Source organism: Nannobrachium achirus, assembly GCF_963921795.1.
Source record: "Nannobrachium achirus genome assembly, chromosome: 21".
In the NCBI taxonomy this organism is placed as follows: domain Eukaryota; kingdom Metazoa; phylum Chordata; class Actinopteri; order Myctophiformes; family Myctophidae; genus Nannobrachium; species Nannobrachium achirus.
The window spans coordinates 20145751-20171739 of NC_137828.1; the positions used below are offsets into that span (position 1 = coordinate 20145751).

The window sequence follows — 25989 nt, forward strand, 5'->3', positions numbered from 1 at the left end:
CAAAGCCAAAAACACCTCAAATCATGAACACAGCCTGCAATGTGCGTGAAATCTTGCAAGCACATTCCCAATAGGTCAAGGAGCAGATACCACCCTTCTCACATTGGCCTGTTATAGCGCCACCAGCGGGTCAACTTTTGCACAACACATTTTTGGAACAAAATGGACCAATCTTTGACGTCAGTAACGTCAAAGAGAGCACTGCCTGCGATCTTGACATTTTGTACTTTTATAGCCATTGTTTTCTGGCTTGAAGCGAGCCCACAATTGTTTCGAAGGAACAATATTTTTCTAGTTTATCTATCAACCAGAGCATATCAAGTTCTCCTCAATACTTTGTCCGCTTTCAACTCCTACATACTTAGTGAGAAAATGAAAATAAAAACATCAATGTGTTCAGCTTACTGTGGCGACGTGTGCTATTACTTTTTACAGCAATCGGCCAAATGGTGGCGCTGTAGGAAGCCTTCGAAAGTGCGAACTTTGAACAGGTATAGCTCAAGCTGTGTTTGAGGTACAGCCATGAAACCCGTATACACGTATGCGTCTCCTCATGCCGAACAACTTTTACCCTCTAACTTTTGACCTCTGACCTTTAGGTCTCCCACAATTCGGAATTATATGAAAAACAGTAAAAATCTATCTCCTCCTGGGATTTTCGCGTCAAGTGCACAAAACTTTTTTCACATGAACTTTGGACCAATACGGTCAGATTGATCAACCAGATTTTTTTCAAAGTGAAATATAATTTTTTAATAATTCAATCAATATTGCGGTTTTATGCAAATTATTCTTCGGCCTCTAAATCATACATGCAAAGTTACACGTTCATGGCATTTGGCAAAGATGTGGAGGGTTAGTCAAAGTATCACTGAAACCAATTTTATTCCAATCGGCCAAAGGGGGGCGCTATACGAAGCGTCTGAAAATTCAAACTTCAAACGGGCATAAGTCATGACTCGTTTCGTTTGAAGACATGCAACTTGTTACACGCGTGCTTTGACTCAAGCGGAAGACATCTGTGTCGTTGTTAAGTAAGCTCCGCCCTTCAATTTTCCGCCATTTTGAGCAGTTTGTAAAACGCGTAAACCCGCTTTTATTCTGGAATTTTCGCGTCACGTGCACAAAACTTTTTTTACGTGAACTTTGGACCGATATCTAAAGATCTGTCAGATCGGATTTCTTTAACATTGAAACATGCTTTTTTAAATAATTCAAACAATATTGCATTTTTATGCAAATTATTCTTCTGCCTCTAAAACATACATGCAAAGTCACATTTTCATGACAAAATAGTGTAGAGGGTTAGTTCAAATATCACTGAAACCAATCTTACCCCAAATGGCCAAAGGGGGGCGCTATATAATTTTGAGCAGTTTGTAAAACGCTTAAACCCGTTTTTATTCTAGGATTTTTTTTGCAATTTGCATGAAACATTCTACACGCAATCTAAGGACCTTTATCTAACATGCCTATGAAGTGCACACAACAAAAATTATAAAATAATAATAATAAATATAGCTGCAAGCAGCGATAAAGTGGCCAAAGCCAAAAACACCTCAAATCATGAACACAGCCTGGGATGTGCGTGAAATCTTGCAAGCACATTCCCAATAGGTCAAGGAACAGATACCAACCTTCTCACATTGGCCTGTTATAGCGCCACCAGCGGGTCAACTTTTGCACAACACATTTTTGGAACAAAATGGACCAATCTTTGACGTCAGTAACGTCAAAGAGAGCACTGCCTGCGATCTTGACATTTTGTGCTTTTATAGCCATTGTTTTCTGGCTTGAAGCGAGCCCACAATTGTTTCGAAGGAACAATATTTTTCTAGTTGTGGGCTCGCCTATAAGGCGAGCACACTTTAGATATTGTCATTATTGTGGGCTCGCCTATAAGGCGAGCACACTTTAGATATTGTCATTATTTATCTATCAGTCAGTCAGACAGTAGACGGGAACTTCGGTTCCTTTCTACTCCTACATACTTAGTGAGAAAATGAAAATAAAAACATCAATGTGTTCAGTTTACAGTGGCGAAGTGCGCTATTATTTTTTATAGCAATCGGCCAAATGGTGGCGCTGCACGAAGCCTTCGAAAGTGCGAACTTTGAACAGGTATAGCTCATGCTGTGTTTGAGGTACAGCCATGAAACCTGTATACACTTATGCGTCTCCTCATGCCGAACAACTTTTACCCTCTAACTTTTGACCTCTGACCTTTAGGTCTCCCACAATTCGGAATTATATGAAAAACAGTAAAAATCTATCTCCTCCTGGGATTTTCGCGTCAAGTGCACAAAACTTTTTTCACATGAACTTTGGACCAATACGGTCAGATTGATCAACCAGATTTTTTTTAAAGTGAAATATAATTTTTTAATAATTCAATATATATTGCGGTTTTATGCAAATTATTCTTCGGCCTCTAAATCATACATGCAAAGTTACACGTTCATGGCATTTGGCAAAGATGTGGAGGGTTAGTCAAAGTATCACTGAAACCAATTTTATTCCAATCGGCCAAAGGGGGGCGCTATACGAAGCGTCTGAAAATTCAAACTTCAAACGGGCATAAGTCATGACTCGTTTCGTTTGAAGACATGCAACTTGTTACACGCGTGCTTTGACTCAAGCGGAAGACATCTGTGTCGTTGTTAAGTAAGCTCCGCCCTTCGATTTTCCGCCACTTTGAGCAGTTTGTAAAACGCGAAAACCCGCTTTTATTCTGGAATTTTCGCGTCACGTGCACAAAACTTTTTTTACGTGAACTTTGGACCGATATCTAAAGATCTGTCAGATCGGATTTCTTTAACATTGAAACATGCTTTTTTAAATAATTCAAACAATATTGCATTTTTATGCAAATTATTCTTCTGCCTCTAAAACATACAAGCAAAGTCACATTTTCATGACAAAATAGTGTAGAGGGTTAGTTCAAATATCACTGAAACCAATCTTACCCCAAATGGCCAAAGGGGGGCGCTATATAATTTTGAGCAGTTTGTAAAACGCTTAAACCCGTTTTTATTCTAGGATTTTTTTTTGCAATTTGCATGAAACATTCTACACGCAATCTAAGGACCTTTATCTAACATGCCTATGAAGTGCACACAAAAAATTTATAAAATAATAATAATAAATATAGCTGCAAGCAGCGATAAAGTGTCCAAAGCCAAAAACACCTCAAATCATGAACACAGCCTGGGATGTGCGTGAAATCTTGCAAGCACATTCCCAATAGGTCAAGGAACAGATACCAACCTTCTCACATTGGCCTGTTATAGCGCCACCAGCGGGTCAACTTTTGCACAACACATTTTTGGAACAAAATGGACCAATCTTTGACGTCAGTAACGTCAAAGAGAGCACTGCCTGCGATCTTGACATTTTGTGCTTTTATAGCCATTGTTTTCCGGCTTGAAGCGAGCCCACAATTGTTTCGAAGGAACAATATTTTTCTAGTTTATCTATCAGTCAGTCAGACAGTAGACGGGAACTTCGGTTCCTTTCTACTCCTACATACTTAGTGAGAAAATGAAAATAAAAACATCAATGTGTTCAGTTTACAGTGGCGAAGTGCGCTATTATTTTTTATAGCAATCAGCCAAATGGTGGCGCTGTAGGAAGCCTTCGAAAGTGCGAACTTTGAACAGGTATAGCTCATGCTGTGTTTTAGTTACAGCCATGAAACCTGTATACACGTATGCGTCTCCTCATGCCGAACAACTTTTACCCTCTAACTTTTGACCTCTGACCTTTAGGTCTCCCACAATTCGGAATTATATGAAAAACAGTAAAAATCTATCTCCTCCTGGGATTTTCGCATCAAGTGCACAAAACTTTTTTCACATGAACTTTGGACCAATACGGTCAGATTGATCAACCAGATTTTTTTTAAAGTGAAATATAATTTTTTAATAATTCAATCAATATTGCGGTTTTATGCAAATTATTCTTCGGCCTCTAAATCATACATGCAAAGTTACACGTTCATGGCATTTGGCAAAGATGTGGAGGGTTAGTCAAAGTATCACTGAAACCAATTTTATTCCAATCGGCCAAAGGGGGGCGCTATACGAAGCGTTTGAAAATTCAAACTTCAAACGGGCATAAGTCATGACTCGTTTTGTTTGAAGACATGCAACTTGTTACACGCGTGCTTTGACTCGAGCGGAAGACATCTGTGTCGTTGTTAAGTAAGCTCCGCCCTTCGATTTTCCGCCATATTGAGCAGTTTGTAAAACGCGTAAACCCGCTTTTATTCTGGAATTTTCGCTCCACGTGCACAAAACTTTTTTTACGTGAACTTTGGACCGATATCTAAAGATCTGTCAGATCGGATTTCTTTAAAATTGAAACATGCTTTTTTAAATAAATTCAATGAATATTGCAGTTTTATGCAAATTATTCTTCTGCCTCTAAATCATACATGCAAAGTAACATGTTCATGGCATTTGGCAAAGATGTAGAGTGTTAGTCCAAATATCACTAAAACCAATCTTACCCCAATTGAACAAAGGGGGGCGCTATATCATTTTGAGCAGTTTGTGAAACGCTTAAACCCGTTAGGATTTTTTTTTTGCAATTTGCATGAAACATTCTACACACAATCTAAGGACCTTTATCTAATATGCCTATGAAGTGCACACACACAAAAAAATTATAATAATGAATATAGCTGCAAGCAGCGATAAAGTGGCCAAAGCCAAAAACACCTCAAATCATGAACACAGCCTGCAATGTGCGTGAAATCTTGCAAGCACATTCCCAATAGGTCAAGGAACAGATACCACCCTTCTTACATTGGCCTGTTATAGCGCCACCAGCGGGTCAACTTTTGCACAACACATTTTTGGAACAAAATGGACCAATCGTTGACGTCAGTAACGTCAAAGAGAGCACTGCCTGCGATCTTGACATTTTGTACTTTTATAGCCATTGTTTTCTGGCTTGAAGCGAGCCCACAATTGTTTCGAAGGAACAATATTTTTCTAGTTTATTTATCTATCAGTCATATAGTAGACGGGAACTTCGGTTCCTTTCTACTCCTACATACTTAGTGAGAAAATGAAAATAAAAACATCAATGTGTTCAGCTTACTGTGGCGCAGTGTGCTATTACTTTTTACAGCAATCGGCCAAATGGTGGCGCTGTAGGAAGCCTTCGAAAGTGCAAACTTTGAACAGGTATAGCTCATGCTGTGTTATACATACAGCCATGAAACCTGTATACACGTATGCGTCTCCTCATGCCGAACAACTTTTACCCTCTAACTTTTGACCTCTGACCTTTAGGTCTCCCACAATTTGGAATAATATGAAAAACAGTAAAAATCTATCTCCTCCTGGGTTTCTTTCGTTACGCGCACAAAACTTTTTTCACATGAACTTTGGACCAATACGGTGAGATTGATCAACCAGATTTTTTTTAAAGTGAAATATAATTTTTTAATAATTCAATCAATATTGCGGTTTTATGCAAATTATTCTTCGGCCTCTAAATCATACATGCAAAGTTACACGTTCATGGCATTTGGCAAAGATGTAGAAGGTTAGTCAAAGTATCACTGAAACCAATTTTATTCCAATCGGCCAAAGGGGGGCGCTATACGAAGCGTTTGAAAATTCAAACTTCAAACGGGCATAAGTCATGACTCGTTTCGTTTGAAGACATGCAACTTGTTACACGCGTGCTTTGACTCAAGCGGAAGACATCTGTGTCGTTGTTAAGTAAGCTCCGCCCTTCAATTTTCCGCCATTTTAAGCAGTTTGTAAAACGCGCAAACCCGCTTTTATTCTGGAATCTTCGCGTCACGTGCACAAAACTTTTTTTACTTGAACTTTGGACCAATATCTAAAGATCTGTCAGATCGGATTTCTTCAAAATTGAAACATGCTTTTTTTTTTATAATTCAATGAATATTGCAGTTTTATGCAAATTATTCTTCTGCCTCTAAATCATACATGCAAAGTAACATGTTCATGGCATTTGGCAAAGATGTAGAGTGTTAGTCCAAATATAACTAAAACCAATCTTACTCCAATTGGCCAAAGGGGGGCGCTATATCATTTTGAGCAGTTTGTGAAACGCTTAAACCCGTTAGGATTTTTTTTCCGCAATTTGCATGAAACATTCTACACACAATCTAAGGACCTTTATCTAATATGCCTATGAAGTGCACACACAAAAAATATACAATAATAATTATAAATATAGCTGCAAGCAGCGATAAAGTGGCCAAGGCCAAAAACACCTCAAATCATGAACACAGCCTGCAATGTGCGTGAAATCTTGCAAGCACATTCCCAATAGGCCAAGGAACAGATACCACCCTTCTCACATTGGCCTGTTATAGCGCCACCAGTGGGTCAACTTTTGCACAACACATTTTTGGAACAAAATGGACCAATCTTTGACGTCAGTAACGTCAAAGAGAGCACTGCCTGCGATCTTGACATTTTGTACTTTTATAGCCATTGTTTTCTGGCTTGAAGCGAGCCCACAATTGTTTCGAAGGAACAATATTTTCTAGTTATTATTATTCTTCCGCCACTTTTTCTCTAGCGGCTAGACCGTGCAGTCGCTTTTTACGAAACTCGGCAGTATGGCAGAGGACTATGCCAAACGGCTAAAACGCGAAGCTCGCAACAATCGGCCAAAGGGTGGCGCTGTAGGAAGCCTTTGAAAAATGCCAACTTTGAACAGATAAAGCTCATGCTCTGTTTCAGATCCAGCCATGAAACCTGTATACACTTATGCGTCTCCTCATGCCGAACAACTTTTACGCTCTGACTTTTGACCTCTGACCTGTACTTCTCCCACCATTTTGAATTATATGAAAAACAGTCAAAATCTATCTCCTCCTGTGATTTTCGCGTAACGTGCGCGAAACTTTTTTTACGTGAACTTTGGACCAATACGGTCAAACTGTCTGGTCGGATTTCTTTTAAAGCGAAACATTATTTTTTAATAATTCACTCAATGTTGCGGTTTTATGCAAATTATTCTTCTGCCTCTAAATCATACATGGGGCGGCATAGCTCAGGGGTAGAGAAACTGGTATTAGAGCACGAAGGGTATAAATCCCGAAGGGTTCCCAGTTCGAATCCGGGCTCCCCCTGAGTTAATGTCGAAGGGTCCTTGGGCAAGACTCTGAACCCCTAATTGCCTCCGGTGAGTAGGTTGGTGCCTTGCATGGCTTCCTCCGCCACCGGTGTATGAATGTGTGTGTGAATGGGTGAATGTAATGCACAATCTATGTAAAGCGCTTTGGATTAAAAGCGCTATATAAATGCACCATTTACCATTTACCATTTACATGCAAAGTGACACGTTCATGGCATTTGGCAAATATGTAGAGGGTTAGTCCAAATATCACTGAAAGCAATCTTACTCCAATTGGCCAAAGGGGGGCGCTATACGAAGCGTTTGAAAACTCAAACTTTAAAGGGGCATAAGTCATGCCTCGTTTCGTTTGAAGACATGCAACTTGCTTACACGCGTGCCTTGACTCAAGCGGAAGACATCTGTGTCTTTGTTAAGTAAGCTCCGCCCTTAGATTTTCCGCCATTTTGAGCAGTTCGTAAAATGCTTAAACCCGCTTTTATTCCGGATTTTTCGCGTCACGTGCACGGAACTTTTTTTACATGAACTTTGGACCAATATCTAAAGATCTGTCAGATCGGATTTTTTTTAAATTGAAACATGCTTTTTTAATAATTCAATGCATATTGCGGTTTTATGCAAATTATTCTTCTGCCTCTAAAACATACATGCAAAGTCACATTTTCATCACATTTTGCAATAATGTAGGTTAGTGCACTGTGCACTTGTGCACTGTAACCCAGGGTTCAGCTGGAATTACAGTAATTTTATTTTATTTTTCAAATGGAACATATTCTTATTTTTCACATGCAATATTTTGACCACGGTCCCTAAGTCACAATCAGCCACAGCTGCTGAGCATTGATAATCACCACACCCTGTATAAAGCCAGTCTGTCTTCAGCTTGTTCAGTAACCTCATTGGAGCTGCTGCAGGTTTGTACACATTTCATTTCAATACTATTCCAATTTCTAACAGCATTACTTCATTTATACTTAACCCACAATATATTTGGCTTTTAGATCCACCTGACCAACTCTGATATTAACACTGAGGCTGTGTGACTAAGATAATTGGTAAGTGAACATGTGGCTCAAATGTTTGTTTCTGGTTTTGGGATTGGAATGTAAAAAGATTCATTTCGGGAATGTAATTATTGCTTGTAGATAAGCTGCTAAGTTGATTATTGATGTATTTTGAGTTCAATGGCAAGCTTGTAGATCAGCAGATTTGTCGACTTTATTTTGTTTTAACCTTGTAGATCGGCTGATTTGTTGATTTTTTTTGTTTTAGTTTTTTTGCCTGTGAAATCTAATTGTTTGGTTTTCAGAAAAACTACATTTCACAGAATGCAGCAGCTAAGATGGTTGCTTGTTGGGCGTCGGCTGATTGAGTCCACCTGAATGAACAGTTTGAGCAAAACACTGCTGGTTGCATGATGTTGAGGAGGCTGTGTGTGCTGCTCTGTTAACCGGTAAGACTGTTTGCTTGTGTTTTGTATGGTCTCTTTTACCGTTTTACTGTGTTATTTTGGTCTATGGTTTACAGTGAGAATGTGTTTTATATTGTCAGGAGTGTGCAGTTGATGATTGCCTGTGTCCACTATTGTTTGGGGTGTGGCCTCATCTCTTTCTTTAATGTAAGCATTTAACTAAAGAGATGTGAGTATTATTGCGACTGTTAGGTCGCAGTTACTATCGAAACCTCCACCGGCTGTCACTCTGTCCGTGTGACATCATACTTTTGCCCTATTCATATCTCCGCTACCAATGCCCCTATCCATGCCAAACTTTGCACACACTCCTTGGCTGCCTGATTTCTCACATGGCCCTCCAGCGCCACCATATGGCCGATTCTTGCAAAACATTTGTGAACTCTGCTCCTACAGATTTTGGCCTAATATCACGCAAATTGATTGTCAAATCACAACCTCCGTCCCTGATTTCACACATGCCCCTCTCTAGCGCCACCATCAGACAGATTTTTTGCAAAACACATTTTTCAACTGCTCCTACAGATATTGGCCTACAATCACGCGAATTGGATGGCAAATCACAACCTCTGTCCCTGATTTCTCACATGCCCCTCTTCTAGCGCCACCATCAGACCGATTTTTGCAAAACACATTTTTCAACACTGCTCCTACAGATTTTGGCCTAAAATCACGCAAATTGGATGGCAAATCACAACCTCCAAATCAGGAGATCTGTTGACTTTATTTTGTTTTAACCTTGTAGATAGGCTGATTAGTTGATTTTTCTTTTTTTTTTATCCAGGCCATGTTTTTTGCATGTGAACTGAATCTAACTGATGGCTTTGTTTGGTTTTCAGAAAAACTACATTTCCCAGAATGCAGCAGCTAAGATGGCTGCTTGTTGGGTGTCTGCTGATTGAATCCACCTGAAGAACAGTTGAAGCAAAACACTGCTGGTTGCATGATGTAGAGAGGAGGATGTGTGCTGCTCTGTTAACCGGTAAGACTGTTTGCTTGTGTTTTGTATGGTCTCTTTTACCGTTTTACTGTGTTATTTTGGTCTATGGTTTACAGTGAGAATGTGTTTTATATTGCCAGGACTGTGCAGTTGTGGATGATTGCCTGTGTCCACTATTGTTTGGGAGTGTGGCCTCATCTTTCTTTAATGTAAGCATTTAACTAAAGAAATGTGACTATTATTGCGACTGTTAGGTCGCAGTTACTATCAAAACCTCCACCGGCTGGCAGTCAGTCCGTGTGACATCACACTTTTGCCCTACTCATATCTCTGCCATCGTTGCCCCTATCCATGCCAAACTTTGCACACACTCCTTGGCAGCCTGATTTCTCACATGGCCCTTCAGCGCCACCATGAGGCCGATTCTTGCAAAACATATTTTTGAACAATGCTCCTACAGATTTTGGCCTAAAATCACGCAAATTGATTGTCAAATCACAACCTCCGTCCCTGATTTCTCACATGCCCCTCTTATAGCAGCACCATCAGACCGATTTTGCAAAACACATTTTTCAACACTGCTCCAACAGATTTTTCCCTAAAAACACGCAAAGCGGTACACAGTATCTCAAGTCATTTCATCAACATGAATTTCCCATGTTACCTCCTGATTGGCTACCATTGCCTTCTAAAGTTTGTGTATGCGACCTGACGGTCACTTATCTCCCAATTAGGGAGTCTTACTGGTAATATGCATGTGCAAAGGTGAACAAGGAAAGGGGTTGACATATATTCTGTAGTCCATGATTCCGTGTAACTACGTGGTTAATCTGTAATATGTATTACTGTCATTGTTCTAGCAGCTACTGGTGGAGCCAGGGGCCTATGGTGCTAGTCCAATTTCATTCTCAATCAGTTTGATTTGTCAGTACCTGGCCGCAACACAGCTTCTCCGAGTCAGGCAATCCAAATGTTTTTGCTCTTAACCACCGAGCTCTGCTTCACTGTGTAGCTGGCTCTCGAAGGGACTCTTCCATCGAGCAGTAAGCAAAACTCCACTGTTCTCCTCTGTCGCACATTTGCTCTGTATTTTGCCACATTGCTAATGGTGATTCTATCTGTTCCCATTGTAGGCAAATTAGGAGCTGCATCTGAATCTTGGAAGAGAAATGGCATGTGTTAATGGAAGCAACGGCATACTGTGAAACATGTGTTTCGAATGTAACCCCTGTTTGCTGGAAAGAAGCATATTTTGAGTTAAAAGTTTTGGGAAGAACTTTATTTCATGTTTTAGGGGAACGCCCCCTTGAATAAAACAACGCTTATTGCGTTTTCACCTTGAGAACTGTTTCCGTGTGCTGGTTTGGGTTCAGACTTCACAATACTTAATGTTTAAAAACTTTGTTTAAAAACTTTATTTGAAGACATTGTGATTTAAAAGACATGCCTGAAAATGGCTAGGTTGTTAACCCTCTGTTTTGAAGGTTTACAACCTGATGACCAACTCTTCAACAAAGACAACTAATGAAAAAGTTGGAAAATAAAGATATTGAGTTAAAACCTTGAGGAGTTCTTTGGAACTATTTTATGTCTGTTGCATATAGTCTTTTGCATACATGTTGTGTAGAGGTCAATATGTGCTTTTACCAATAACTATGCCGATTAGTGTAAAATCGGCAGAGTCTCTGTCATTTATAGCGCCACCAGAAGGCCGAAAACGCATTCTTCGATATTACTCCTTCAGATTTTATCCGATAATCACACAAATGGGTACACTGTATCTCTACAGTGATGTAATCATGACGGATTTGTCCGATATCATATTCTATCTAATTGGCTAACATTGAATTCCAAGGTTTGCAGGATTGCTCCTTTTTGAACAAAATGTCTCAAACGCAGCCTGCTATTTGTGTGAGATTTTGAACACACATTCCCACTAGGCCAAGGAACAGATGCCACCCTTCTCACATTGGCCTGTTATAGCGCCATCAGCGGGTCAATTTTTGCAAAACCCATTTTTGGAACAAAATGCCTCAAATCTCGCATGCAGCGTCCGATTGCCGTGAAAGGCCCAAGAACACGTGGTACCCTTTTGACTTTGGCCTATTATAGTCACCAAAAGACCAACAAAAAAAAACACCTGACTTGCCGGAGACCTGTTCGGAAGAACACTGCTTCTAGTTTTTCTTTGATTTCTTCTTTGCTTTCCCTTGATGCTTTTTTGCTTTCCTGCTTTTTCTGCCTTGGCCACTTTATCGCTGCTTGCAGCTATATTTATTTATTATTATTATTATTGCAACTACAAAAGGTTATGAATTACCTCTTGTAATTAAACATACCATCTCCTCCTGTATCTGCAGGCTAATCACTCCGGTTGACTCTTGAATTAATACTGTAGATTAGACGTCGTTTTGATAAATGACTCATTATGAGCTGGTGGCATATAAACCTTAAAAAAGGTAATCTCTTTGTCTATAGTACCTTTAATTAAAATGTCAAGTCCCTCCTTATCTTCTTTATTATTACTTGCGCCAGCAGAGTGCGCAGTTAATGCGTTCGTCTGCGTATGTACTGTATGTCAGTGATGTCCCGTAGCCCAATCAGGGACCAGCATTTCTGGCAATGTCATTAATAATGACCAAAGAGAGAGACAGCATTCCTGGTGATGCCCGTTGTGAGCGCACCTCATGACACAAGTGCACAAGTAGGCCATACATGGCCTACTTGTGCACAAGGGGAAAGTTGGCACCTCGACAGGGTGCAGTTCTAGTCCAGTCTTCCATTCTCAGTGTTGACAGATTTTGCGAGAGAAATGGAGAGCATTTTGCATGGACATGAATACAGATGAGCCTTGAGAGAAGTGTGAACACCACAGATTAGAGCAGTGGTTCTCAACCTTTTCAGGCCGCGACCCCCAAAATAAGCACATTTTAACTGGGGACCCCCTACCCTGACAAGCATTAAGATTTGAGGCATTACATTACATTACATTGTATGACACGATTCTATTGTGAGAATAGCAGATCTACATGCTCACAATGCCTCACAACTGTGAGCATGTAGATCGGCTATTTTCACAATTTCTGCCTCTAATATTTGACAATTTGACCAATGTTTAATTTGTCATTTTAGAGGTATTAAAAAGATTTGTTTTAATTTTTTTGGGCCAGTAGAAATTAATTCGGGCCTTGCAGGGTTAAATTGATACTTTAGAAATATGCATATACCCAGATACACTTACAAGTTAAGTTGGTTTGTTTACTGTTGAGTGGGAAAACAATTTTGCACATTAAGTTAATCATCTGGGGACCCCCCAAAATAGTTTGGGGACCCCCCTGGGGGTCCCGACCTACAGGTTGAGAACCACTGGATTAAAGGACAAGTACATAGGCCAATTCACCTACTGTACAGATATCTCCTACTTAACTCCAAGGTTGCTTCAAGTATGGACTGAGTTATATTGAACAAGATCTTTATGATGCTCGGGTGACTGTCAGATTTGTGCAGGGAAGATAATAACTCTGTTTAAAATAGTATTTCAGCATTTCTAAATAAATAGCATGGTATCTTCTCTGGATTTGGCGATTAGTGCACACAATGCTATTGACCATGTAAATTATCTCCCTCCCTATGCCCTTTAATTAATACCTTTTAGTCTTGCAAGGCTTTCCTTACAGAACACATGCTGAAACAAATCAATAATGCCTGGGCGGATTGAATGGGCAGAGGAGCTATTCTATCCATGGCCTCAATGTGTAAATGAGACGAGGAAAACGTGACTGCATCTGCGGCTGAATCACATCTACTTTGGCATTATCAGAATTACATTTTCTTTCTTTATGAACTGCATGACATCTCTGCTGTTATGTGAGAAGAAGTGAATCCACCTTGAACTAAGTTTAAACATGGACAATGAATAAGGAGTTTCGGGATCGTCTTGACGGAACATACACAAGACTCCTCATGCGTGTCCAGAACAATGTTGTTTTTGACAGCACATTTTGATTTAGTTTTAGTCATAGTCTTTTGAATAAAATGTCATTTAATTTTAGTCGTAATTTAGTCACCTGAAAAGTTTTAATTTTAGTCAAATCTTAGTCGACTAAATATCATGTTTTTAGGCGACTAAATCTACAGTTGATTTAGTCAACTAAAATGTATTTTGGCGGGCCTTGATGGCATCGTAATGACTGATTTTACTCTTGGCTGCGACGCGTTGTGAGCTTGTAGATTGGCTATTTTCAGCATGCAACACCTGAGAGCGAGAGAGCAACAAAACATAAAATGACTCTCTTCTCCACTCTCTTCTAGTCCCTCCCTAACGTTTTAGTCTAGTTTTTATTTTGTTGACGAAATTGTCAATATATTTAGTCTTAGTTTTATTCATCCCAGCTTAGTTTTTATTTAGTTTTTGTCAGTGACAAAAAACGCAGTCAACAAACATTTTTCGCCATAGTTTTAGTTGACAAAATCAACACTGGTCCAGAACCTTTCATGGAGGAACCATCCAACTAAAGCTCAGATTTATGGAGGCATTCCTCCCATCTCAGTTGTGGTGGCACAAAGAAGACTCCGCTTTGCAGGACACTGTCACAGAGCAAAGGACCAGGTCATCTCGGATATTCTTCTGTGGAGACTACCCTGCCCATCAAGAGGAACTAGACAACTCACATTCTGCTCTAAGTAGGGACACAGGACTGACTGTGAATGAACTTGGTGTGGCAATGAGCAACAGAGACCAGTGGAAGCAGCTTGTGTCGCAGATCTCGAGGGCACTCGAATGATGATGATGATGATGACTCAAAGTAGTAGGGGTGTTAATTTATAGGAAAGAAAGAAAGAAAGAAAGAAAGAAAGAAAGAAAGAAAGAAAGAAAGAAAGAAAGAAAGAAAAAGATTTGTGCGCAATTCTAACCGTTGAGCTTGTGGGAGGATTGCTATCCTGAAGATTGAAGATTGAAGGCCTGGGTATAAAATGTACTGCCCCTCACTGCTACTCAACTACAAGTGACAATTGCTCTCAAATGTAAACTTGAGTTAAGGACTTGGAGTACTTTCTTTAAAAAAATTGTATTCAAAAGTAGTAGATTTTAAAAGCAATTGAAGTGGCACATGTAACCTTTTAATGATATGTAGGGTGCGTTCGGATATGCGCACCGGGTGTGTGTTCAGTGTAGTGAGTGCAGTGGGCGGTGACTAGTAGAGTGCATTCAGTTTGGCTTATTTACGAACGACCAGTTAAGGGCTTAGGGGCCGCGGTGAGCTTTATCAGAAGGAAAACTTTATAAAAAGCAGCAGTTGCTAACGTAACGTTGCTATTGAAAGGTGATTTAATTCATAACATTGGCCTACCTGCTGCTAGTTCACACGTTGATGTTTGTGTAACAATAAACCCCAAAAGGACCTATCGAGCCGCAAATAGTGCATTTTGTTATCAATTCCTCCATTGTTCACAGCTGAGAAGTGCTCGAGACACTGCAACCAATCAAAACACCGCACTGACGCACCACACTGCCAAACCTCATCTTCTCAGTATTGTCGGTCAGTGCGTGCACTCAGCACACCGGTGCGCCACGCACTGGATTTCCGAACGATAACGCACCAAGTGCACCGAATAAACAAACAACAACATGGCACACCAGTGCGTTGAGTGTGCATTTCCGAACGTCCGAATGTCCAATCTGTATGGTAGAGTATGTTATAATATAGCTTCGCGTAGCCAGGCTTACTCATCTGCGAAGAGAAAAGCCTGCTTACGACCAGAAGCTGATACGGCATTATGGTGCTATTTCCGCCGGGAGAATTTCCCCGGATGTTAGAGTTTTTTCACAGTGTGGCGTATTCCCCGCAGGCGAAAAAAACTGTTCTACTTCTCCCGACCCTTAGGTCCAAAAAAAACATGGATTCTGATTTCTGACAAAGGACACCTATTAACACTTTCCCAGCCTTGCCAGAATGGCTTGTTGTGGACTAGCCGGACATTTCTATTATTGTATTATGATCTGAGACATAATATTATGACTATAAGCATCAACGCGCCCCACGTCCTTCTAGGATGGCACCATTCTTTTTTTTTTTTTTCGATCCCCCGGTTTAAACTCACCAGAAGTATCTCGACCCCCCCCCCCCCCACCCCCCCCCCCCCCACCCCCCCCCCCCCCCCGTGCGCTTCGCGTGCACGATCCGTGCACATCGAGGTAAACGAATGTAATCCAGTCCGTATGAAGCCCCCATGTCAACTTTTATCTGCTCGAAAATATCACAGAGAGATGCTATGCTAACGCTTCCTCCTACAATGAAAGTTAACGGGAATTTGGCTATAGACGAAAAGCTACCAGAAGCACTTCCGGTTCAGACGGTTGAGAGAATGATCCTTTTAGATCAGCCGAAGAAGAGACGGAGGACAGCTGCCGATCGTTTTTTTTTTATTTTTTATAATTATCATTTATTTCGGTTTTAATGACCTAGTACGGAAAATTCCGGTGGGCTAATTTGAGTACAGAAGAAGTACGGTTTAATCCGGTTTTAATATTAAGTGGCTCCACGTGGCTGAGAGAGAGAGTTAAGAGCTACAATCTATTTAGGTTTGTTTCGCTGGCGTATGTAAACAGACTGCAAACGCATGACGTAACTTCCGTTAACCGCAGCACTTCCGCCACTTCCGGAGTCTACAGGTTCATGCCATTCACATCGCATATTGTGGTCAGGGTAGTTACAATATAAGTTGTGGTTTGTCTCCCTGCATACTCTTCTATTGCGTCATACAGTGTCATGTCAAAGGTCACGTCTCACCTTTAGACACAGCTGATAGGAATTTGGAACTGATGGTCAAGATTAAATTTGTCTCCTGAGCAAGCAGGGATGATCAAAGGTAAACATTTCTGGGAAACCAGTTTCAAACGGGGGAAGAAGAGGAAAGGTCAGGTCCCAGGCTTTCTGGCGGCCCGGGGGCCACATGCAGCCCCCACCTTCACTTAAAGGACCTACACCATGAATTTTCACTTTTTCTATTTTAAAACCTTTTTTGGGGGTTCTATCCTCACAAAGTCCTATTTCTGACCATTGTGTCTTTCTCTGTTTTTGGGAAGGCAGAGTTGAAAAGCTTTCCACAGGTTCTCATCTGACGCATGTGACGTCACACGCATTATTTGTTGTCAACGTGGGGTCCGGGGAGGAGTGGAGAGGAGGGGAGGGGGGAGGGGGAGGGGTGGAAAAACCCCACTAGATGCGCCCCTGAGCAAACAGAGGCCGTTTTGGTATTGCAGCTGGAGAGCCTCATTATAGCAGAGCTAGAAGAAACAAAAGGAATGGTCAGAGTGTGTGTTGAGGGTTAAAACCTGTCTAATTTCAAATTTTTTCTTTCTCAATTGTGAGCATATATTTATACAAAAAATAGAGTTTTAAAAGCATGGTGTAGGTCCTTTAATGCGGCCCGCAGGTTGATACCGGAATACTGATATATTATTCATTTCAGCTGTTACGATTCCAACATGAACATTTAATTCCGTCAGTCTATATTAGTAGCTTAATGACTAGTATAGTAGTATTAAAATGAATCTTTTTATGTCCAAAGTATTTGTATTTAGGTTCATGAAGTTAACATGAGTATATAACTAAATGCGTTATTATTAAATCAAAATGTTACATTTCAGGATTCCAATTCAAAAGAAGCAAAAATAGACGATCTACAAGCTCAAAACGCATCACAGCGCGATGCGTTTTGAGCTTGCAGATCGGCTATTTTTGCTTCTTTGTATGAGATATGACAAAGTAGGACGTAGAAATATGCAATGTGGCCCTCTGGAGTGAAGGTGGAAAATAGTGGCCCTCGCCATCATCAAAGTTGCCCACCCCTGCTCTAAGTAGTTTGCCAGTTTAAATGCATATTCTTCAAATGAACAGTTAATAAATTGTGAATCACTAGTTATTATTATTATTCTCTTATTATTAACTCTTCTCTGACTATCACACATAGAACAAAATGATGATAATTTTCTGCTGTATTTCTCCCCAAATTCTCCAAAAATGTTACATAATATTGAAAATGTGTAATTCCCACAAGCTCACAATGCATCGCATCACGACACGTTCATGAGCTTGTAGATCTTTCACTATTTGAAATAGGGCTTAAGTGGTTAATTCATCATGTATTTTTATGTTCCTAGAAAATGGGTCAGTCTTTGAAATGTAGTGGAGTGGTAAAAGATAATACTGAAATAGATAAAATAGATGTGTGTTACTGTTCACCACTTGTTTTATTTGCATTGCAGATTCATTGTTGACACTTTATTATAATGTGTTTTTTGAGTGATCAGATCTTGCATAATTACTACCTTATTGCTATTCCTCAGGATGCTACAGTATGCAAGCCCTTATATTTAATACAGCAATAATGAAAATAGTGACCATATAGGCCTAAAGGCCCATTCCCAATGGGCCAGATAACAGATAAAAAAAATCTCTTTCTCCAGATATTTTTCCATTCAAAGTGGATGGTAGATACAGATAAAAAAAATATCTACCACAGATTTGCCACAGATACTTTTATCTGTGGCAAATATCTTTTTTATCTGTATCTACCATCCACTTTGAATGGAAAAATATCTGGAGAAAGAGATTTTTGTATCTCTTATCTGGCCCAGTGGGAATGGGCCTTTATAGTCATTCAATGTTTTTGAATTTGTTGTAGGAAGTTGCAGGAAGCTGTAAGCTGGTTCCATTTTTTAAGGCACGAAAAATTACCAAAATCGGTCGTAATCATTTCGTAGATATCCCAGGGGCCCTTTGAAAACACTGAGCTTCAATTCAGTCTAACTTTTAAGGCCACCCATTTGGAGAATCATTTATGGCTTTTGTGTGCAGCAGTAATTTTTTTCCCCAAGCATCAAAAGTGATATAAAAGTATTAACATTTCAGCAGTGGTGAAATTGTGCTGAGCATTGGCTTTATACAGCATTCATTATGTCGTTTGCTCAGAGGCAAAGCAGCATGCAAAAATTACCACAAATACGCCTGCAATAAAAAAAATCTATAGCAGGAAAAATGATGAAGATGCAGGTGTTCATTTAACTCTAAGGGCCCTATTATGATCCAGGTCTTATGCCTTATGCCTTAACTTCTTTACCTTTTTTTCACTATTTTGAAAAACATTTTTTAATACTTCAAATGCTGATCTACATCTGCACGTTGTGAACTTGCAGATCAGCTATTTGAAATATTTAAAAAACAAAAACAAAATAGTAAAAAAAGGCAAAGAAGTTAAGGCATAAGGCATAAGACCTGGTTCATAATAGAGCCCTAAGGGTCCGTTGCATCACAGACCCTGCCCAAAAATACCTCCTTATTGTTCTAAATCAAGTTGCACACCAACAAATGTAATATTTATGATTAATAAAAGAGAATGTAAATTTGGTGAATAGTTTGACTGTCAATGAAGTATGGGGATTATGTATACTTCACTATGGAGGCTATTGTATACAACATTGGTAATTTGGGTGCGTTTGATGTTTTCCTCCTCAGCTACAGTAATGTGCATCTTGAACAATGATGTGCTAACGGGAGCTTTGTGTGCTAATGTTGCTGAGCTTGATTGGTGTAGCAGCATCAGCCTAGCTGTGTGGTTTGCTGTATGCACCTGCGCTGTGATTGGTTCTCTATTGTGGGGACAGAGATTCAGACAAACCCTGTTGTAGATGGCTGGCCACTATATATGCATTGAACCTTAAAAAAGAATCACATCCTGAGTGTTAAGTGATCGGTGTCTTTACATGTTCAGAAGCTCCCACGAGGTTTGGCATTACGGACATACGGACGGACATACATACACACAAAGCCAGACGTAGGAGCGGTTAACAACTCTCAATAAATAAGACAACTAGAAAGGTGCACTCCTCGGAGTGCAGGTCTCAGCCAGGCGGGTTGCCTACCTGGGCCGTGCAAACTTCGGAAGGCAGAGTCAGAGCCTATAATGGAATCTGGAAAATCTGACTCATACATCTTGATCAAATGATCATTGTGGTGCATCCGGCTTTGTCGAGCGTCTACATACGAACACAATTGGCTTGTGTTTGGGGGAGGGAAGCCAGGCTCTACGTCCTCCCGGTGGGGGCTCCTCACTGGCAGGTGAGCCAGTAGGATACGACAGTACGTCCTCCCAGTGGGGGCTCCTCCCTGGCAGGTGAGCCAGTAGGATACGACAGTATGTCCTCCCGGTGGGGGCTCCTCCCTGGCAGGTGAGCCAGTAGGATACGACAGTACGTCCTCCCGGTGGGGGCTCCTCCCTGGCAGGTGAGCCAGTAGGATACGACAGTATGTCCTCCCGGTGGGGGCTCCTCACTGGCAGGAGAGTCAGTAGGACACAACAGCAGAGACAACGTGTGTGGGAAGGAATCAGTTGGCATAACGACTAAATTGGGGAGAAAATGGGTAGAAAGCAAAATAAATGACGTCAAATAATTATTATGTGTGACGATTTGTGTGAGTTTTGGACAAGATCGTAGCAGAAAGTGTGTTTTGAAGGCGTATCTGCCATTCAGGATGCTCCTCTCAGTGCATGGTTCCTCTGAGGGTTGGGTATTGCCTGCAACCTTTCTTCCTGCATACATTTATCATACTTTCCAACCTCTTGTGTGTGTCTGCGTGACTGTGTTTGTTTGTGTGTGTGTGTGTGTGTCTGTGTCCTTGTGTGCGTGCGTGCGTGTGTGTTTCATTACTCCTGCCCCAAAGTAAGTGATACAACCAATGGCCTTTCAGTTAAAGGCACCTTGCCTCAAACCATAACAACAAAACATGAGTGTGGAAATGACCCGTGGAAATGAAAGAGAGAACATCAATAATAATGATATTGAAAATAATGATAATGATATTGAAAATATGGACGCTATCTCGTTCCAGTGCCTTTGGCTACACAGCCGGCTGAGTAAGACTCACTTATCAGCAGGTCTCTCAGAAACTGCCATCATGCTATGTTGCCTCTGTAATCTCACACCTCATTATGTCTTAAATAGAACTGTCGACCACACTGAGTCCTGTGATGTTAACCCACACATTAGTTAAGCCAGGGATTATCCTGTCTTGTTGGCTCTGGTACACAGCTCATCATCCTGGGTGAGCTTGTAAGGGTCTAGTCATTCCTTTAACCGGTGTTCACACCAAAAAAAAACACGCACGCAGTCCGAGCGCATAGGAACACAATTCTGTGTGCCTCCAGTCCGCGACGGCTGTTGTTGATTGACAGTCACTCTGTCGGATCACTTCCCCATCATTCCCCACAGCCACGCCTACACGCAGAGCAGCGCTGCTTTCATTGGCTTCAAGAGCTCACGCACACACAAGATTTGAATAAAGTCGGTTGAGATGTACTTCATTCAAATTAGATCTGTCCTTGTCAGCGTGAGTTCAGCGTGAATTTTGGCGCTAGACCGGGCTGCACGCAAGCCTCCATTGGAAATGAATGGGATGCGTGCGTTCACACACATATCACACGATTGGTGTGTGTATGCCCCTTGAGTCCTTTGTATATACACACACGCGCGCGCGCACACACGCACACACGCACACGCACACGCACACGCACACACACACACACACACACACACACACACACACACACACACACACACACACACAGAGGGATGGAGGAGGCACATTTGTTACTCAAGTTAAATTATCAATACAGCAATGTGGAAATATTCTGTAGTAGCCTATATTACCGATATTCAAAATGTACTCAAGTAAAACTACAAAAGTATGGGCACCAAAATATACTTAAAGTATCAAAGGTAATAGTACTCATTGTGCAAATATCCCATTTCGCAAGTTTGCAGATGTATATAAATCCTTTGAAAATAGCCGATCTACAAGCTCACAATGCGTCGCATCGCAACGCGTTGTGAGCTTGCATGCAAAAACGCAATAAATAGTGAATGTAGCTGCATGTGCTGTGAAAAGTGATGACTCATCACTAAACCATAGTTTTGTGGGGGCCGTTTTTTGCCCAAGGAATGTTTTTTTGTGCAAAACAAATGCCTGCATTGGATTCAGAATCATGAAAAACCCCTAGTTTGTCCCCTCACATACTTTTTTGTATTATGTTCCTGTATATTAAATTCAATGAGACCCCAACTTTGATTGGCTCCCACAACGTTTCCCAAGGGAGTTGGGTTTGGAAAAAGTTCAGAGGTGATAGTAGACACCTTTATGAACACATTTGTGAAGAAAGCTATTGGTAAAGCATTTAGTTCCCAGATTGGTCAAAGACTCTGCTAACTTTCCCTAACTATAGTGCCTTGTGTTCAGCATTGGTGTAGTTGCCAAACCAGGCAGTGGTGCCGCTCGTCAGAACACTCTCAATGGTGCTGCTGTGGAACGCTTTGAGGATGCGGGGGCTCACTCTTCATTATTAACTATTCATGAACGTATTATATTTCCTATTAAAGCTAGCCCTATAAGCCTGAAAGCCTTCCGTAATAGTGCAGTGGGTTTTCCTGACGTGTTTAAACTTCTGCCTGAGCGTTAAATTAAGGTGTTCCATCCTGATGGTCTATGAGTGTGTGTGCGTGTGTGCGCGTGTGCGCGTGTGCGTGTGTGCGTGCGTGCGTGCGTGCGTGCGTGCGTGCGTGCGTGCGCGTGTGCGTGTGCATGTGCGTGTGTGAGTGACAGACTGACAAGTGACCGATGACAATTGCTGGCTGCAGATGCATGGTGTGAGGAGGATTTATTTCACCGGTGAGGACAGGTAATTAAAATGTTGCAGCTTCACTAGACTCGCAAATGAGTTGGCAGTTCTCCTGTGCAATAACCATCCGTTGCACTGGGTTTGTCAATAACAAGAAAAAGAAACCTGTAAATCGCCCAACGTAATGAGAATTATAGGCTGTTGTGAAGTCAGCGTTAGACCATATTATTATCCTGCAAAAACAACTATGTTGATTTTGATTCGATTTGGATCTCTTTTAGCCCATCGGCTAAAGTCCAGGCCAGTCCACATAAAAAAAAATATATGATTACAGCATACAGCATTGCACTCAGGGGCGTACATCACAAGGGGGGAAATGTGGGACTGAGTTACTAGGGCAGGGCCTTAATTATTTTATACTTTAGCTATTGAAAAATAGCAGATCTACAAGCTCACAGCATGGCACCGAGTGCCGCAATGCGAGCTTGTAGATCTGCTATTTTTGAAAAGTCATGAAAATGCGTGAAAATCTTTGAATTTTTTAAGCGAACATTTGTAACTCAAATTTTGATTCTGGGGGGTCCCTGGATCTAAAAATTTGAGATGGGGGTCCGTGGCCGAATTGATATAATTTTGGGGGTCCTTCACATGAAAGGTTTGAGCACAACTGACATAGAAAAACATCAAAAAACCTTAGAAGGATTTGAAATATTCAAAGACTTGCAGAAGATTTCACGATTTTTCTCGCGCTTGTATATCTGCTATTTTTCAACAGTTAAAGCACAAAATAATGCGTAATAAAGCGTTCCCAGTCTAAATGGGTTAAACCCCCTCCCCTATTCATGGGGGGCCCGCAGTGGATCCTTGTACCCAGGGCCCAGAATTTGGTGCGACACCCCTGATTGCACTGGCGCGATTCATGAGGAATCTGCTGAGGAAAAGAATGTGTACTGTTCCTGATGAATTCCGTCTTACCTTTAATTTAATATTGTGATGTCACGTGAAGCTTGACCAATCCTGTCTGCTTGGACGTTATTGTCCAATCAGAAAAGGGACAGAAAAAAAGTCCACTGAACTCAATGGACTTTTGGGGTTTACAGAAAAGGTTACAAGAAAACATTCTGAACTCAATGGACTTGGGGTTACATATAAGGTAACAGAAAAGGTCCATTGAACCCAACAGACTTTTCGGGTTACACAAAAGTTTACAGACACACACACACACACACACACACACACACACACACACACACACACACACACACACACACACACACACACACATACACACACACACACACACACACACACACACACACACACACAGACAGACAGGGCACGTGCCTGCCCATATACGATACACAGAACAATCTACAGTACATGGCTAAGGCTAGGACTGCCAGCATCCTACAGCCCACTGACCGTACAACAATTTAATAGAAAGAAACTGAAAACATAAGAAAGCAATACTAGTTATAGTAATAAATTCCATAAAATAAATAAAAAAGTGATTATGTTGATAGCCCCCCAAATATATCCCAGTCTATTCCACTAGAGGACTCAGAAGGTTGTGACTGTTTGAGAAGTGACATCCATGTCTATCAACTAGGGATGGGACGATTATCGTTTATTGTGATAAAAAACACTCACGATAATCGTGATTGTGATCTACAAGCTTACAACGTGTCGCAACGCAACACGCTGTGAGCTGGTAGGCTAGATCGGCATTTTTTTGGCAAATGTTCCACTCGAGAAAAATGGATTTTGATTATCGCGATAATATCGTAAATCACGATTTCTTTTGTCTCAATAATCGTGATGTGAAATATTCATATCATCCCATCCCTACTCTCAACCCCCAGCAGCCTTTGATGAACCTCTGAAACACACGTTCAGAGTGGGGGAAGAGAGCAGAGCAGAGACCTGTCAAACACACTTCAAAGTGGACGAGCAGAGCAGAGCAGAGCAGAGCAGAGCAGAGCAGAGCAGAGCAGAGCAGAGCAGAGCAGAGCAAAGCAGAGCAAAGCAGAACAGAGCAGTGAGCGGCTGTACCGATGTCTTACACCAGGGATCTTCAACATTTTCAGGCCAAGGACCCCTTAGTTGAGAGAGAGATGAAGCAGGGACCCCCACAACCTGTTCATAGATTCCATATAGTTTTATTGTTTGACAGCACAATCATCAGTGTATTTTGGATTCATGTCAATTTGTGTTTTCAGACATTTAACCACTTGAACCGTCAATATTTAATACACTTGACCTTTCACTCCTGTAATTAGTCAGCTTTTTTTCCCCTCTACAACAAACCTCTTTGCCAAAAATAGGAGAGACAGCCGTCCACGTCCATGGACGCGTCCATAGACGCGTCCATGGACGCGGCCGCGAAAAAAATGGCGATGGACGCAAGGTCGCGTCCATGGACGTAAGGTCGCGTCCATGGACGCAAACGGCCGGCCGCTGGGACGCGGGACGCAAAATTGAACGTGGGACGCGTCCCGTGGGATGGGGGACGCAAAAGGGAACGCGGGACGCGTTTTTATGGAACGGCTGGCCGCTCGCGTCCCCGCCCTCGCCGTCCTCGTACATGGACGCTGCCAGGTGTCAGACGCGGGACGCGGAAATGGGACGTGGGACGGGGGACAAGGCCGTGGGACTCACTTGTAGGACGCGGGACGCGGAAATGGGACGTGGGACGGGGGACAAGGCCGTGGGACTCACTTGTAGGACGCGGGACGAGGCTGTGGGAAAGAGCATGTGGGACGCATTTTTCTGGAACGGCTGGCCGCTGGACGCAAAAGTGCTGCTCGCGTCCTTTTGGACGTCTATTGTATGTATTTTTTTATGGAGAATTCAAATATGACCTTCTTTTTTGGATCAATGTCCGAGGGACAGCGAATGCACACCTGCCGACAACAGCCGCGGCAATGATTCCTATGCCGTGGCAATTATACCTAATCCGTGGCAACGCTGGACACACCGACTATGGAGCTGCGTGTGTGTGTGTGTGTGTGTGTGTGTGTGTGTGCGTGCGCCGCGCATGTCGTGCAGCCTATGTTTTGGCCGACGATTTTGACCCCAGAACCCCCGCAGTGTTTTCCACAGTGAGAGAGTGTAAAATGAAACCAAACGTTACGGGTCCATTTGGTTTCATTTTAGGCCTACCCGCACAATAATTAAAATGTCCATAAGGGTCCATTATATTCCAGGCGATTGCCTGACCTGGCCAAATCAATCAATCTATCTATCTATCTATCTATCTATCTATCTATCTATCTATCTATCTATCTATGATTGAAAGCCTAGGCCATGGCTGTCTTGAACTTGAACCGTCCATGACTATAGGCCTATTAGGCTAAACAGCAGCTGCTCACCCCACGTCAGTCACTTTCTCTGATGGTCCATGCAGTTATGTAATCTCTAGCATACTCCTTTCAAGTTCCAATTGGCGGTGTAGCTTAATTAATGGGCCATCATCAACTCGTTGTTTGATCTACCAGCTGGGTTAACAACTCCGATGCACACAGCGCGCCCGTAGTAGCCAGGCGTTTCGCACACACAAGTAGGCTATTTTCACAGACAGCAGGTTTAGAAAATATGCGCGTTACCTTAAATATTATACAATAAAATGACTTTATCAAAACTGACAATGATAAAACTGGAGCGGACATAAAATAAACACAATGGATACAGGCCTAATAGGCCTATCCTTTTTAATGCAATACGCCTTGCAAAACGCACGCACGCATGTCAGTGCGTGCGTCCCTGCGACATA

The 25989-nt window shown here is 41.6% G+C and overlaps 1 protein-coding gene across 1 annotated transcript in view; it reads right to left on the reverse strand.

The window, feature by feature from the left end:
• Window positions 1–24803, reverse strand: part of LOC308306630 (dermatan-sulfate epimerase-like protein) — a gene marked incomplete at both ends in the record, with an annotated part of 76716 nt that extends 51913 nt beyond the window's left edge. The window contains one exon of the mRNA XM_080751671.1: window positions 24701–24803. Within this exon, the coding sequence (XP_080607797.1) occupies window positions 24701–24803 (103 nt within the window). The remainder of the gene's footprint in view (window positions 1–24700) is intronic.
• Between the last annotated feature and the right edge of the window lie 1186 nt (window positions 24804–25989).